Source organism: Accipiter gentilis, chromosome 5 (genome assembly GCF_929443795.1).
Source record: "Accipiter gentilis chromosome 5, bAccGen1.1, whole genome shotgun sequence".
Taxonomy (NCBI): domain Eukaryota; kingdom Metazoa; phylum Chordata; class Aves; order Accipitriformes; family Accipitridae; genus Astur; species Astur gentilis.
This window is the reverse complement of record NC_064884.1, coordinates 39913896-39930327: the sequence shown is the minus strand read 5'-3', so window position 1 is coordinate 39930327 and position 16432 is coordinate 39913896. Positions and strand designations below refer to the sequence as shown.

Below are 16432 nucleotides of genomic sequence, written 5' to 3'. Positions count from 1 at the left end.
AGGCATATAATCCACTGAGGGTTTGTTTACACATGTATTTGAGTCTTGCATATCTACTTAACTGTCTTAAATGTGTTTTATTCTTGTTCGTTAACTGTACTCTGTGCCTGCCTAATGTATAATGTTTGCTTTTTTGCTTTACAGCATTCTTCTTGATGAAGAGGGCCACATTAAGATAACAGGTATGTGAGGAATGGAAAACTTAATGTCTACGAGCTGATTTTTTTTCTGCAGTATGTTCCATGCATCTTGGTCTTTACTTGGAAAGAGTTTGCTTACAAAAATTCAGAAGCCAGCAGAGTATGAGTGTTGGGCTTCTCTGGCAATTCGTCAAGCACCTGTGCTGCACAGCACATGGAGAACATAGCATTTTTGTGGTAAAATTGTACTCTTGACTGATGTGAAGCACGCAGGCTTGACTGCCTGCCACCATGGATGGAAGGATGCTTCCAATATGACTTACGCCAGATTAAAACCTCTGAATTGTAACTGTGCAGAGGACACCTGGAAAGACATGCCTTTGCCACCCTGGAGGTGCTGTCTGACCATCCTTTCTGCTGGTGTCTCTCTGGGATTATTCTTCCTAATGCTTTGGTTACCTGACCAAGAATCCTTACCAGCATTGTCTTCACCAAACCTGAACTGTGTACTTCTGTTTCTTTAAACTCTCTCTTCTGCTTTGGTTCAGAACCTCTTTCTGAACAGAGAAAATGGTACACCTACTTTCAGGAATATTAACAAGTGCAAACCAGGCACTCCACGTAGGCAGGGCTTCAGCACGCACGTGCCTGTGGCCTTTCTGCACACAGTCAGATGGTTAGTGTGATTTGGTTGAACAGTTTAAGTGAGCAAAAGTGTAAATAATCATTTTTAAAGACCTGACAAGTCATTTTTGTTCCAATTTATTTAGATTTTGGCCTGAGTAAAGAAGCCATCGACCATGACAAGAGAGCGTATTCATTCTGTGGGACAATAGAGTATATGGCCCCAGAGGTGGTCAACCGGCGAGGACACACACAGAGTGCCGACTGGTGGTCTTTTGGCGTACTCATGGTAATTGAAAAGTTGTGTTTGTTGGAGGGGTGGCTGTAGGAGTGATCAGATCCCTCAGATAAAAAGTACTACTTTCAGCAATTAAGGGTTAATAGAAAAGTAGATGTGTGATGATTGCTTGATTGTTTTCATTGCATCAGTGATAACAAACCAGCTGCTCCTGGGGCTATAGGAGGTAGCATTTTGCCCTAGATTCTCTCTCTTCCTTCTCCCAGTCCTTTGCTGTGTCCGTTGGTTACCATGAGCCATTAATTTTTCCGCTGCACAGAAACAGGGCAGGGCAAGCTCAGAAGAGCACCAGCATTTCAGAAGAAACATCTTCCTAGTTACTAACATGGTTCCTGTTAGGAAACAATTTCCCAAGCAGCAATTTTCAGGGACATCATCTTAGAGAAATTCAGAAATTTACTCCTTTTTTTAATAGATTAAAAAGGACATATTTTAGTGGGCACTCTGGATGTTTCACAGGACCTCAGTATTTCTTTTGCCATTCGTCTGTTGTCTTCACATTGGCATTGCTGATTCTTGTTCCACTAATGAGATTCAGGTAGTTTTTGGACTGGTGGTAGATCTCCTGTAGTCTTATTAGCTGGTAGAAGACTGTAACTCAAAAATCTCTCTTTTCTCCTGCCGGGAAAAGAAAACAAATACGTAGGGGCACCATGTCATCCTCCTTTCTTCTTCTGTTCCTTTTTGCTGTGTCTTGATTATGACTAGTTTAGGATGTTTGCTTTGTTGTCAGTGCATGCTGTTTTTAAAATTATGTATGTGAAACAGGTTTAAAATGACTGCTCTTCACAGGGGGGAAATCACCAGAAACAGACACAAACGTATCAATTGGCACAGTGGAATAGCTAGGAATTAATCTTTTTCTTACATGTCTTTGCATTGGATTAACTATACAAAATTTGCAATTTTTCCCTACTGTTGCTTAACCTTTAAGAGTCCTGCAAGCTGTTCTGGAGGTAGTTTAAATTGAATCAGTATGAGAAACTGTGCTAATTCATTTTTTATACATGCACATCAATGAAAAGTTATTTAAAATGCAACATGAATTTACCAAAAATCAGTCATGCTAGATTAATTTGGTATTTTACTTGATGAGATAGACATCTTTTTCTAAACAAAGTAAGTGGATCTCCTGTGCCTCCATTATAATAAAGTATTTGGTACAGTGTTGCTGGGAAAATTCATTAACTGAAGATGCTTATTAGTCCAATAATGGTCCAAAGACGGTATAGTACCTATACCATCCCTGAATATGTCACAGGGAAAAACACCACAGAGAGAAAGGAGCTGTTCAGCCAAAGAGTACTGTTGCCCCAAGAGCAGGTAGGAATAAACTCATCGTGAAATGTTGTTAGTCTGGAAAGTAGAAGAAAGCTCCCGACTGCTTCAGAAGTGACGCCCTGGAAAACACTTTCCAAGAAGAGCTCTGCGAGAGAGATCTGACTACAGTGGAGCTACTTGGCTTATGAGAAGTACCCGATAACATTCTCCTGAGTGCTGCAGTGTTTGACACAGGGATGCAGTGCTGGGAAAGTTTTTCAGAGAGGTATTGAACCCTCCTCAAGCCAGCCATCTAATACTAGGTGTTTGGGTGCTAACCTGCTCCCTCCTTGCATCCATCTAGCCTCTTCAGTCTGTGATGGCATTGTTGCTGAGGAAGACGACGAGAAGATCAAGGAGCAGTTGTTTTGTGACACTGTGATTTTTGAAAAGCTATATGAATGCTATAGATTTTTTGAAGCCGATATTCCCAGTGTCGTTTTATCAAGCATAGTGCTGTCCCGTGAGCCCAGACACCACGCATTTATTACTCTCACAGGGATATGTTCAGATAATGAAGGTGATGCTGCTCTCTCCTGAAGCGTCTACCCAAGGTCTCAGTGGTCGACCCAAGCGCTCAGTGCCCAGCCACCAATGGGCAGCGCAACACAGTGCAGCACTGCAGCTGTGGCTCACACTGCACCTCACCATTGTTATCGTATTTCCCCTGCAGAATTAGGGCAGAAGCACAAATTAACGTAGCAATGTGCTCTTCTAATACAGCTCCATTTCCTGTGGTATGGAAGCTATTTTAGGTAGCTATATATTACACTACATACCACAATCCATGGAGTAGGTTTAAATTTTGTTTACCCTAAGTAGACAACTCTCTGCTACCAAAGGAAGTAAGGATAGGATGCTGTGTGAAAACTAGTGAAAATTTGGGGTGGGAAGGGCCTACATCACTGACCCAGCTGGTTGACAGCAGTTAATCTAAGCAAATATTGTAATTTATTACCAGAATTTAAAAGGAGTGGAACATCCTTATCTCCTATGGCCACAAATGCATTTGCGGATGCTCAGCACTTTTGAATCATATATGTTTATTCAGGAAAATCAATAGGTTATGTCTCATATAATAAATATATCCCAACCCTTTAAATTTTTTTATTATATATTTAGTTTTGGAGGATAGCTGTGCCTTCTCGCTATCTGTCTCCAGTTAAATGATGGTGTATTTGGTATATAGACTGCTTTTCTTTCACCTGCTAATGAACTTGGTTCCTTCCCCCCTGTTTTTTTGCTAGGCTTTCTTTTTTTTCTTTTCCCCTCCATCTCTCTTTTCATCCTCTCCCCCAGGGAATCAATGTATTAGAATTAGAAAAGATAAGAATCCATATAAAAGGAGATGAGTTAAAGAGAGTAAAATCTTTTTAACTGTAAGGTAATGCTTTAAGCCTTTGAGTGCTACCAGACATCTTAGAGAAAAATAGCTCTTACCTGTTCAATCTTTTTTTCCTTTTTAACAATTAACTGGTTGGAGCAGAAAAAAGGGTATTTCCATACACTGAAAGTGCAGGAGGATTTTCTGATGCTGTCTTTCGTTCTGCTCATTTCTCCTTGTTTTCCTTGCTCTGTCACTTGTATGTTCTATTACGGAAGCTGTTTTTCTGCTAACGTGAAAAACTGAAGAGAATTAAATGGTATCCAATTGATTTATTAGCATTTATCTCTAAGTAATTTGCAGTATGATGTGAAGTATACAAGGAAAATATACCAGTTGGTGGAATATGCATAGATTGAAAGGAAGTGAATGTGATAGTCTAATTTTCATACCTAAAATTTTGATCAAAAGAGGGAACATATTAGGCAGATAGTGATAAAATGGCCTGTAACCTAGCCATCAGAAGAGCAGCCAAACAATATCTCGTCTGTTCTGTTCTGTGAAGAGGGATTAATGCTACAGTGTGAAGAGTCAGGCTGTGCTAGCAGCTCCTTGCCAACCTGCATTGTCCGACGCACAGGCTAGAATCAAACTGAATGATCCTTGAAGGCAACCTTAAATGTGGCATGTTGTGATTACTAATATCAAAACAAACTTATCTGAAAAAGACTAAATTCTGGTCTTGACTTATTAATTAATTATGTTAGTAATTATTTTATTTATTATTTTTCAGTGGGAGTTTTACTATCCACAACAGTAAAATTTCATTTACCACCAGCTAAGTCTTTGACACAGGCCACAGAACTAAAACTGTTATCTGCTCTGTTCATTTGCTGCTCAGTTTGTTTGAATTGTTATAAGGTAGCTTAGCATGTGTCAACAGGTATAGTTATACACATCTTGAAATTCACCCTTTCCAAGCATTCCAGAGGACAATACCTGCGTTTCATTTAGTCCTAATTGGGACCCAATTAAAATTTTGTGCTGGTGAGTTTATGTGGTTTATCATGACTAGAGAGATTTCATTTTCTGCCTTCCTGCATCTTACTTATTGCATTGGAGATTTTGGATAGGACATATTCTACAAAAGCTTTGCATCAAGAGATCTGTATGAACAAGCGATTGACTTAAATTGTTAAAAAGTTGTGTATATGACTTAATACCTTTTCAGCTGTGCTGCAAGAGCCTCAATGCCCACACTGCCATCTCTGAAGCCCAGATAAACTGGTCTGCATGATATAAAATCCACAATCCGCTCTGAAGGGCTCTCAAAGCAGTGGGTTTATAGTTCATGGTACCAGCTGATTTACAAGGCCACAGACCTCACGGAAGTTGTATCTGTTTCAGTTCAGGAAAAAACCACTGTACACCTTTGAGAGTCATGTGAGCAGAGAGGGGAACATAACGAGAGAAAGAAGGGGTGTGATGACTCAGTAGGTAGTCCCAAATAGAAAGAAATGTGTTTATATTTGTCAGCAACGTAGTGAATGTGTAAGGAGTGAAGTCTTCACGAGAGAAGAAAATATCCCTTTGGTATCCAGACAATGTAGACAGCTCTGTAGTAATTTTGTAGTAACTGTACAGTGGCATTGGAGAAATCAATATGAGACATCAAAGCAATACAATCTTCTTTTACAAAATCCCATCGTAACACTTGTTTTATTCCCAGTGCAAGAGATGGTCTTCATGAACAGTATTCTGAATGTTTATGCTAGCTGCTATTCGAAGGTGTTCAAACCCTTTGCAAACACTAATTCATTATGCTTCACACCTGGCTAATAATGAAAAATACTTAATGCATTTTACAAATGATAAAACTGCGTGGCTGACCAGCTCCCAGTTACCCAGAAAATGACTGGAAGTGTTGAGAGGTGAACCTGGCCGTTCTGACAAGAGTGAGTCTCTGCTTTTCAAACCTGAGCGGTATCAAGGTTCTTTGTAACCCTGAATTTTATCCTAGAGTCACACTACTTCAGCAGACTTGGGCTATAATAATTTGCACAATCTGCTCTCCTTCCATCTGCTGGGAAGATTCATCTGGCAATTATCCCAGGCTATGGATTTTTTCTCGTTCATTATCTTCCTCGGTGACCTACCAGGGTCGCTTCTTAAATCCATTCCCTCAGGCAATGGGCCCCTCTTTCCCAAGGTCTTCCCACATGTATATCTTCTGGGGTCTCCAGTGCTGGTGGTTCGCCTACTGAAATGGGCGATTGCCGTGAAAACTAGAGAAAGGAAGCACTGCAGAGTACGTTCTCTTAATAGGCAGCTGAACTGGAACAGGGAATATTTGCCTTTCGTGCTGAATATTGGTACAGGAAAGGTTGGAGGGAGACACAGGCTTCTGAAGTGCTGGCTAACAGAAGGTGGCCCTCCAGAATACCCAGGAAGCAAATCATTGGGAGGCAAGGAGCAAACAGATGGTTTATACAGATGGGGAGGTGTGGAGAGTGAAAACTGAGTCTCCCAGCAAAACTATAGGGTCTGCTTTAATAGCCAAAAATGCTACAGCGTTTCTTCACACCTAGGCTCAGCTCCTTGTCAACCTGTAGTGACCCATACAATTCTGTATTTATGTGCAAGGGTGTTAGCAGCAAGCGCTCGCTTCTGTTTGCATGTTTACATTTAGCAAGATTTTTTATTTTTTTTAAAAAACAAGCAGGAAAACAAGTTGTTGTGCAGTAAAGCAGTAGCTTTAACTGATGAGATGAACTATTTCAATTTGTATTTTTTTTTCAGTCTTGTTATTTAACTTTTAACCTGCAACAGATTTAATCACGACTGCACTTGAGAAACTAGTGCTTTCTTCCAGCTGCTGCTTGTTGAGTTCATTGAAGTAAAAAGACATTTAACTCGTGTAGCTGCCTTTCACTTTAAAGTGCATTAAATGCACTTTAATGTATTTAAGTGCATTTCTGCTGAATCTGAATTAATCTCAACATTAGATGTACAAAACTGGGAGACATGTGGTAACAAAGTGCTAGCCGCTAGAGCAGTACAGTAAAGTTGCCTGCAGCCTGCAGGATGGTCATTTCCCCTGCTCCCTCCTGCAACTTAAAGTGCTTTTTTTCCTCCCTTCCTCCCTTCCTCCCTTCCTTCCTCCCTCCCTCCCTCTTGGACACTGCATCTGAATTTCTTATATCTGTTATCATCTGCATCAGCTGTGTCAAGCCCATTTCTGCCAAAATAAATGAGCTGTAGCGGTCATTGTTAGTGCTGTTAAATTAAATTTATTACAACAAAGTAATGTGAGCAAGTGTAAGTGAACATTAGGTACTTGCCCTGAACATAAACTCTTTAGAAATCATGAGGAGGGTTTGGTACAATACGTACCACTTCTGCTGCTGATCTGGGAAACAATGTTCTCTGCCCCTCGTCCCCAGTATATCTGAACACTTTTATCAGGACTAAGGCTCTAATAGGTCAGCATTACTTTGCAAATGGTGCTTCAGCTCCAGTGTCATTTAGGCAGTCTTAAAAATTCTTCCCCGTCATGTTTCTCTCTAGAAGATGAGCTTCTTTCTTCCAGCTCTACAGAGCAGTTCTTAACTCTTAACACATTTGTGTTGTCCGAATCTTGTTTCTATCTGTCAGCCATACACACTTTTAAAAAGTGTTTTTTCCTTGTTTCTGTGTTTTATTGCCTCAAGGTAATTTGTTACTAATGCAGATTAATCCTGCAATTAATTATAGTCAATTAGTTACCTGGCTTCTAAACCTCTCCTCTGCCCCCCTCCCAAAACTCATGTAACAGTTTCACGGTTACAGTTTTCTTATGTTTTATTATCTTTTTCTTATGGTATGGCTATATTTAATCTGGGAAAAGGGCAGAGTCAGGCTGTGAGGCAGTCTGACACCAGTTTTGGTAATGAAAGGATCCTTTTTTGCACATATGTGCTTCCCGAGAGCAGTGAAGCTACTTGTGTGATAAGGTACAAAAACTACATAAGGGTTGCAGAATCTGTCCTGCCTTAACAGGTATTTAATTATAGCAACGAATATTAATTAGTAGGTACTTATTATAGGAGACGAGATCCAAAGCCTGAGTCACAGACGGAAGCAAGTAACAGTTCTCCTTACCCTCGATGGACATTGTCGTCCTTTGTGCCTGGCCTGAATTAAGTTCTTGGTGTCTTTGTGTTTGGTGATGCATAACCTTCATCATCCCTTAGTCAGAGGAATCAGCTGCCACTCATTCCCCACGAAACACTGTGGCAAGAGCTGCATGAAAGACCTGGTATTGAATCCATATTAGGCAAGCTTCTTTGGCTGGGGTTTTTAATTTTTTGTTACAAATGTGAAATTCCTGTCAAATTTACTGAAAGCACTAATCTGTTTCAAAGGAACCATATCTGATTGATGTTTTCATGTGTGAGTTAGGCAAATAATTGATGATGATTGCTGAGTTTTGCTTTGAGATTTGGGTTCATTTAAATGTGACACTTGTAAAATTCATCACTGAATAGAGCCAGGGGAACCAAAGCGGGAGAGAAAAAAGCGCACTCAGATGCCTTGAGAACATGGGGTTTGTGCGTGTTTCTCCTGCAAAGTATAGCAGTTGCGTCTCTAAGTGGTGCCAGCAGACAATCAAAAAGGTGGTTTGACTCAACCTAAAAAGATTGGGAGTGGCATGTTGAACCCATTTTCCTTGCACCACAGTCCGTGCCAGACACCTAAGAACAGCCACACCTATTTGGACTAAGGGTCCCTCCAGTCAGATATCTCATCTCCAGCATTGGCCATAAAACGGGTGCTGGAAGAAACAATATATATGACACTTCTTCCCAAACACACCAAAACTTGACCCCAAGTATCAGTGTAAACCGTTTGTAACAAGACTCTTGAACAAAACAGTCATGTCGATCCTTCATGTTCTGAATAAACTGGACTTGCTGTTTCATCTTTTTGTGAAGTACAGCTTGTTGGACCATTTTTTTCCCCTCAAGTTTTCGGTTGTGTTGGAAATAGAGGGTGGGTATGGTCTCTATCAGCTATGCAGACCATCTCAACGCTTATTTGATTTACCATTTTGTTGTTACTCCACAGTTTGAGATGCTGACAGGATCGTTACCCTTCCAGGGAAAAGACAGAAAGGAGACGATGGCACTCATTCTCAAGTGAGTACTGAAACCATTCCTCTATGAGTTAACTGTACCTTCTGGGCAGCCTATATGTCCTAATTATATGAAGGGTAGAGAATAATAATGTCCATAATGCGTTTTTCAAAGCAATGTAAGACATGAATTTGGTAAGGCACGCACAGTGGATGCCTGCATGTGGCTGTAAAATTGCCTTCAGAATAAATAGCAGGAAGCGAATTACTGAAAGAGCCTTACAAAAGAAATGTATCTTAATTTCTGTAATATTGTTGTTATCCACGCAAAAGTGGTAACAGATTTCTGCACAACAGCTTATGTTTGTTATTGACAAGTTTTAAATCCTTTCCTTTGCAAATTTCCCATTCTTTTAATGTTAAGTGCAAACATAAGTATTTGAAGCTTATCTTTGCTCAATATTACATTTTTTCTCTGTAGCAGTAAGTCACCAAGGGAAAAGTTTTATTCCCTTTAATCAATATGTGGTTTAGTATAATTATTTTCATGAAGTTTTGTTTGTTTGTCTAAATTCCTCTTGATTCCCAAATTTATTCCAGCAAGCTCAAAAAGTGAAAAAAACTTCTGTAGGAAAATGACCTTTGTAGGTTACAAAAGATGTCGTGAGATTCATTAGATCTACTCTGCCTCTAGTGAAGCCAGTAGTAAAATCTTCTTTAACTTCAGCAAGATCAGGTTCTCACTCTGTATTGCATTATGCTTAGGTAGCCTTTGGTCACCAAATTCATGTGTCTGCCCTTCCTGACTACTGCAGTTCCACTTTTTAAACCACAGTGAGATGGAGAAAATGTTTGAAAAATCTATTTTCTTTTCAAGTGTTGTGTTTTTTCAGAGCCAAGCTGGGAATGCCGCAGTTCTTGAGCATAGAAGCCCAGAGCCTGCTGCGAGCCCTCTTCAAAAGGAACCCCTCCAACAGATTAGGTATGCATGCGCATTTGATCGGGGCATTTGTTATGTGCACTCTGCCTTGTCAGGTGGTGATTGTTTCTCTCGGTGCATCTTCCCTCATAGTTATCCTCTTCATTATGCGGCATTTTGTGTTCCTTCCCAGAGCGCAGTGAACCTTCAGCGTTACTAGAGAAATTTGCAAAGAGCACAGGCAAACCATTGGAATCTAAAACATGATATTAGCTTGTATTGTACTTTTTTGGTGAAGAGGGAGGGTAAACCACCAGCATTTATGAAGGGTTTAAGAGAACTTCTGCATATGATAATATAGGCAACTGAAAAACAGGTCTCTCTTAAATCTGTATAATTTAGCTGCAAATCTGAGGTGCGGAGCGAAAGGGACTAGAATTTGTCTCTCCCATTCTCAAATAAGTTTTGATGCTGTCTCATTGTGTTTGCTGGGAACATTTTCACAGTAGGTTTTCTTCTTTATTACCCTAAATGTGTTATCTCCTTTCTTACTAATGTGTTTTTACTCTTTGTTAATAATCCTTTTTAAATTGTGATAAACTAGAGGTATGTATTGGGTCATGCATCTTATGCCATTTATACCTTTGTTTGGGAGTTTTATTACGAAATTGATTGCATTTGGCGAGGTCATGGACAATGCCTGGTGCATGATTTTAATTGCAAATTTGGTCTTCGGTTTTTACATGGAAGAATAAGAACAGTCGTATCAAGTGAATGATATGAACTTAATGCCACTGTATTATTTTTCATTTAAAAATCCTATCTAGATCTGTGAAAAATTCCGGAGCTTTTTTTTTCCCCACAGGTCTCATATTCTGCATTTTGGGTGAACAAGGGAAGAATTTGCTTCTAAAGGAAAGGGACAAACCTTTCCTTTGTACCTCTGTTGGGGTTTTTGTGCCCTTAGGAGCAGGAATTGACCTTAGGTGCAGGGATTTAATCCTTCAGTTTTGTAAACTGCATCACAAGAAGACTGCTGATGGGTCATATTTAAATATGTGGTTGACTCATTGCCATCCACGGGAGTTTTGGCAGCTAAGAAATTACTTGTCTTTTAGAGAATGGCATAGACTGGTTAAATATTGAGACGTGCAAAAAGCAATTTGCTGTTCTCTCTTGCAACCATTTACACTTGTAAGATTATTTCAGATTGGAGACGTAAAGTTAGAAGCAAAAAGCTAAGTTAGGAAATGGCTTGTTCCGAGACGTGGAAAGAGCAAGAGGTGCAAGAGAGGTTTCCCCCTTTCCGTCCTGCAGTACCCACGCTCACGTCTCTGGTGCTGGAGGTGGTGCTGCCGAAGCTCTGCTACGCAGTGCCTTTGGTCCCCTGCGCAGCAGTCACAGCGTTAGCGGCCAGCCAGGCGGCAGAGCGTGAAAGGCTTGACAGCCCTTTCCATCACCGCCTGCCTGAGAGATGGGTCCTGCCGTTTTTAATAGGCACGCACGGGTGTGCTCACGCACGTGTGGAAGATGGACGCTCTGCTCTGCGCCCTTGAGCTTCTGCTTGACCTTTTCATGCTCTGGTAGCTCTGTCCCTTGCTTCAGGTGGGAGCTACTCCAGCCCTCTGCTTTTTACCGAGCACCGTCGGACTGTCACGTTTTAGGTGAATGGATGTTTTCTGCCTGGCTGCAGCATCTCAGCCGGAGCCCCCACCTCACGCAGAGGTCAGACACGGTGGCTCAGCTGTTTCCCAAGGGAGCCTGGCTCCTGCGGAGAAGGACAGTACGGAGCAGGCTGCCTCTCCCTGTGATTGCCGGGGAGAGAAGGAGCCGAGCGCCGTTGCTCCACACAGGGACCAGGGGACAACCCCACCTCTGGCGGAGGTGGGGAGCCAGTCCCTCAGCACCCTGCTGCAGCCCCTCTCCTCCCAGGCAGATGCCCACACGGCCCGCAGAGGGAATGCCCTCCCATAGGTTTTACCTCTTGACCTAAATGGTAGCTTTCGTAGTCCGATATGCTGTAGAGATGATAGTGGAAAAACACGTTTTCTCAGCAGGTTTCAACTGTTCTCAAGCAATTTGCTTGACATTAGAGAAAATTAGAGTCTTGGGATTTCTAGGTTTAATCAATGTTCAGAAAGATAATATGCTGCAGCAAATATAAACTTTTTTCCCGCTTCCTCCCTCTGTTCCTTTCTGCTGTTTCCTCCCTGTCTCCGTCTCTTGGTTTTGTTCTGCTCTGCTCGTTTTGTGGCTTCCCACAAGCTGCTATCCATCCAAAATGGGGCTCCAGTGAACTCAGTGGGAGTTTCTGGATACTGGTCCTTAAACAAAAAGCTACTCACTAAAATAAGCAAAGTTGCTTAGTTTTAGCCATGACAATTCTAGCCCCCTGTCATGATTTAACTCCAGCCAGCAACTCAGCAGCACGCAGCCACTTGCTCAGTTCCCCACCACCCAGTGGGATGGGGGAGAGAATCGGGGGAAAAAAAGTAACACTCATGGGTTGAGATAGGAACAGTTTAATAGAACAGAAAAGAAGAAACTAATAACGATAATAATAACAACAATAATAAAATGACAATAATAATAAAGGGATTGGAATATACAAAACAAGTGATGCGCAATGCAACTGCTCACCGCTTGCCAACTGATGCCCAGTTAGTTCCTGAGCAGTGATCCCCCCAGGCCAACTCCCCCCAGTTTATATACTGGGCATGACATCACACGGTATGGAATACGCCTTTGGCCAGTTTGGGTCAGCTGCCCTGGCTGTGTCCTGTGCCAACTTCTTGTGCCCCTCCAGCCTTCTCGCTGGCTGGGCATGGGAAGCTGAAAAATCTTTGACTTGGTATAAACACTACTTAGCAACAACTGAAAACATCAGTGTGTTATCAATATTCTTCTCACACTGAACCCAAAACATAATGCTATACCAGCTACTAGGAAGACAATTAACTCTATCCCAGCCAAAACCAGGACACCCCCACATCATCTTCATCTCCCTTTTAATACTGGGGAATCGCTAGGGGTCAAGGTTTTAAGCCTGAGATTTATTGAAATACTGGGAAGGCTGTGAGAAAGAAAGACATTATTTATAACACAAACATTCAAGGAAATAAAATCTAAAAGAGTAACAGAAAAATAGATCTTAGCATTCCAGCGACAGCGGTGGAAAGCTTCTGAAGGCTCTCTCTGTTCTAACTGATTGAGAATCAGTATGAAGGATTATGGAAACAGACTTGTTGGTAGTAAAAGAAGGAATACTTAATGTTTGGCCTAAATACTGAACAGAAGTCAGTAGAAAAAAGGACTGCTTCAACTTTGTGGATTTTAGCTTTTTCTGGGAAAAGTTTTCTGGAAGTTAAAAGAAAAGTAGGCTTAGACATCCTGTTTTGAAAAATCTTTGGAAAATTAATGAAGCATGCTAAAATAAATGAACCATATTATGGCTCAAACACTTGTTTTCAGCCATTGTTTCAGAAGTTTACAAATCTGGAAAGTGTATTTAGTTCCAAAGTATTTTTAATATTGGCAAGATGAAAGATGCTGAGCTTTGAAAATAATTTTATTCTGATTGCCGTCTTGCTTTTTGCCATTTGATTTAGATATCTTAACAAATAGAAGTAAAGATTGATGAAGTATTCTAAACTTTTGCTTTGAAACTTTGTTTTGAAGCTTTGGATTATTAATGGAAAAAAAAAAAATTAGAGTTGAAGGGAGATACTCAGACAAGGCAGAGAAGGAATTTAGTAATCCAGTTTACCTGATTCTATTTTTAAGTCTGGTGCTCGTATTAATGCTTTAGAACAAATTTTTAAGGAATCAAAAGTCTTCCTTCCTTTGGCATCCCTTGTTACAGGTGCTGTCTGTTCTTTTCTGAGCCTATACACTCGGCTGTACAAATAGTCTGCATTGCACTGCTTTGGTAGTGTTGCTCTGATTAAGTACAATAAATCTTGGTTTATGGACAAGCATAATTTTAAATTATTAAAATAAACTAACTGGTATATGCAGGCAAACAAGGAGGAAGGATCTCAGAAAGGAAATTGTATGATGAAGGTGTTAGTTCATTACATTGCCAGGAACTTAGGCAAGGGACTAATTCTTACTTGCCCTAAGGCCTGGATCTAATCAGGTAGGTAAATGAATGTAAAGAGCAAATCAGGAACTCCCTATGCTGCTGAGCGGTATGAAGGTTCCAGAGTCCTTATAATTGAGAAGCTTGGCCACGAAAGTATAAAAGCATGTGCTAGTAGATTCAGAATAAAAGCCGAATAAAGAGTTATTATTTCCTTAATCCTATGTTCTCAGTGAAGATATATTCTGCTTTGGCACATAGAAAACTTTGGTTTTCCACTTTATAAGATGGTGGGTTTTAAAAAAGAAGTTTCACCTTTGTCAGAGTGACTGTACATCTTTCTTGTAAACCTTAGGAACGCATTTCAAAAAATCTAGCCCACTAAAAAGATTCTGAAGCTGTGGAGACACTAAAATTTTATTATCTGAAACTAAAAATCTGGAAACTCTTTCTGCTCATTTTGAATATCCAAATAATCAACTTTCAAATTTCATAGGTCTCCCTTTTTCCCCTTAATATATTACAAAGCTCACATTATCCATAATGATTCAGCAATCAAAACATTCTACTGTTACTGCTCGCAGACACTTTTATTACAGGCATAAAACAATCTTAGATAATCAAGTTCTCGCTTATTAGCATGAGGCTGCTTTTATAAAAATCTTTGCACTCTATAATGTGTTTAAACTGGCAGTTTTATCTGAAAGCATTATTTATTTTCACGGACCCTCATGGGACTGGATGGCACATAGAAATATTTGCAGGCAGTAGGTTTGATTGTGCTGATTATTCTTTACAGATAGGTTTGTTTACTACATTGAAGTTAAAGTGAAGTTAAAAAACCAACTAGAAACCTAGAGGAAGGTGAGAGGTTTGCGGTCCTGTGGTGTGCCATCCTGTGCTGCACTTCAGCAGTTTGCTAAATACCCATCTCTATACCAAAAAATGTCCATCCCCATGAAACAGGACTTTCCAGTGACGACCTCTCTGGTGCTTCTCTTTTCTCCATGAAAGCACGTCTCTTTCCACTACCACTTTAGATCTGCAGATGGTAAATGAATGGCTGACACATGCTGAGCAAATCCAGAGAGACTCCACCATAAGCACTGGTGCCTAACCTCTCCCACGGACTTCTGGAGCGGGGTCAGGGTTGCCCCTCCTGGCTCCCAGAGCTGTCCCTGGGCGAGCCCTTGGGCCACCTCCTTCCTCCAGCTGAGGAGAGGACCAGGTGACACACTGCTGCCTGCAGCCACAGCACACAGCCTGAGAGGGAGCGGTGGGCTACGCCAGCAGGTCTCATGGCGGGGAAGGTCAGGGAATAAAAACTGCAGGAAGTGCTGAACCTTCTCCATGGTGTAAAGTTGGTTGCTGGGAATTGGAAGTCTTTCACTCTTGGCAAAATTAGGCTATTACCTTCCTAAAGCTCTTCAATACATTAAGCTAACCAGAGATGGAGTCAAGCCCTGGCACTCCTAACAACATATTCCTTCTCTGCTAGAGTTCTGAGGTGGCCCCAAATGGGAAATGCCAATTTTTCAAATGAATGCCTGTGTCGACTGCATGCTGCGTTCCTTACTGCACACTGCAGTCCCCCACTAAGAAAAGTAGCTATGGGTGGGCTTCTTCCTTGGTACTGATTTCTGGGGTTTTGTGGAAGAAAGAACAAAAGTAGCAAAAAGTGTGGCTTTCAGATAGATAGTCTGAAAAAGGCAGGTCATTCCCACCACACAGTGATGTATCCATAAGCCTACAAAAGAGGGAAAAGGGAAACAATGGGGAAGGGACAGAGCAGAGAAGATTGAATGCATCAGCAGTTATCCTCAGTCCAGGGAATGCTACCAGTAGCTTACATTGTCTGTAGCATTTATCCCAGTCCTTTGAATTCAGTTTGGCACTTGGATTTCATCCTTATATAGCAAAGAACATCTACTGCACATTACAAAGTTTCCAGTCACCACCACTGAACACAAAACATTTTTCACAGATATTTCTTCTCTGAAGAGTTGCTTAATGTAATTCTCTTCAGAGTAACTGTGTTGGTTTCATGTTCCTGTTGGCATTGCTAAAATCAGAATAAATCTTCCAAGGGAATCTAGTGCAGACTTTAGTAGACTGTGCATTGAAAAAACATGCTAGGGAAGATGTAGAACAAGTCTTATTACTAAGTCTTACTATTTTCTTGTTCAGTACCCGTGGGCCATAAACAACGGCCTAGGGAAGAGTAAGAATAAGGTTAGCATATGTAATACTTCACCTAAATTCTCTCCCAGTCTACACCTGCTTTAAGGTCAAGCAAGGGGTTTCCTGAACCTCCTGTGGTTTGTCGATGAAGTAATCTTCAACAGGTTTCTTTTTCAACATACTTTTCTGGCCTCCCCCTGAACCCATATAAATATTTTGCATCCACATCATCTTTTGCAAGGAATTCCACATCACGCAACTATCTGTTGCCTGAGGAAACATCTCCAGGTTGTTCTGAACCTGATTCCTGCTAACATCATTTAATGACCTATCATAAACCTCCTCAGTCATCTGTTTCCAGGTTGAAAAGTCCTGGCCTACCCAGTCATTCCATACTATTCCTTGTTGCCCTTCTTTGATTTTTCCTACCTT

At 41.0% G+C, this 16432-nt stretch overlaps 1 protein-coding gene across 4 annotated transcripts in view; it reads left to right on the top strand.

The window, feature by feature from the left end:
- The window catches only part of RPS6KA2 (ribosomal protein S6 kinase A2), a 303750-nt gene that overhangs the window by 239808 nt on the left and 47510 nt on the right, over nt 1–16432 (top strand). For all 4 annotated transcript variants that reach the window (XM_049800958.1, XM_049800960.1, XM_049800959.1 and 1 more), the window contains 4 exons: nt 145–182; nt 911–1053; nt 8813–8883; nt 9713–9801. In XM_049800958.1, coding sequence (XP_049656915.1) covers nt 145–182; nt 911–1053; nt 8813–8883; nt 9713–9801 — 341 coding nt within the window. The remainder of the gene's footprint in view (nt 1–144; nt 183–910; nt 1054–8812; nt 8884–9712; nt 9802–16432) is intronic.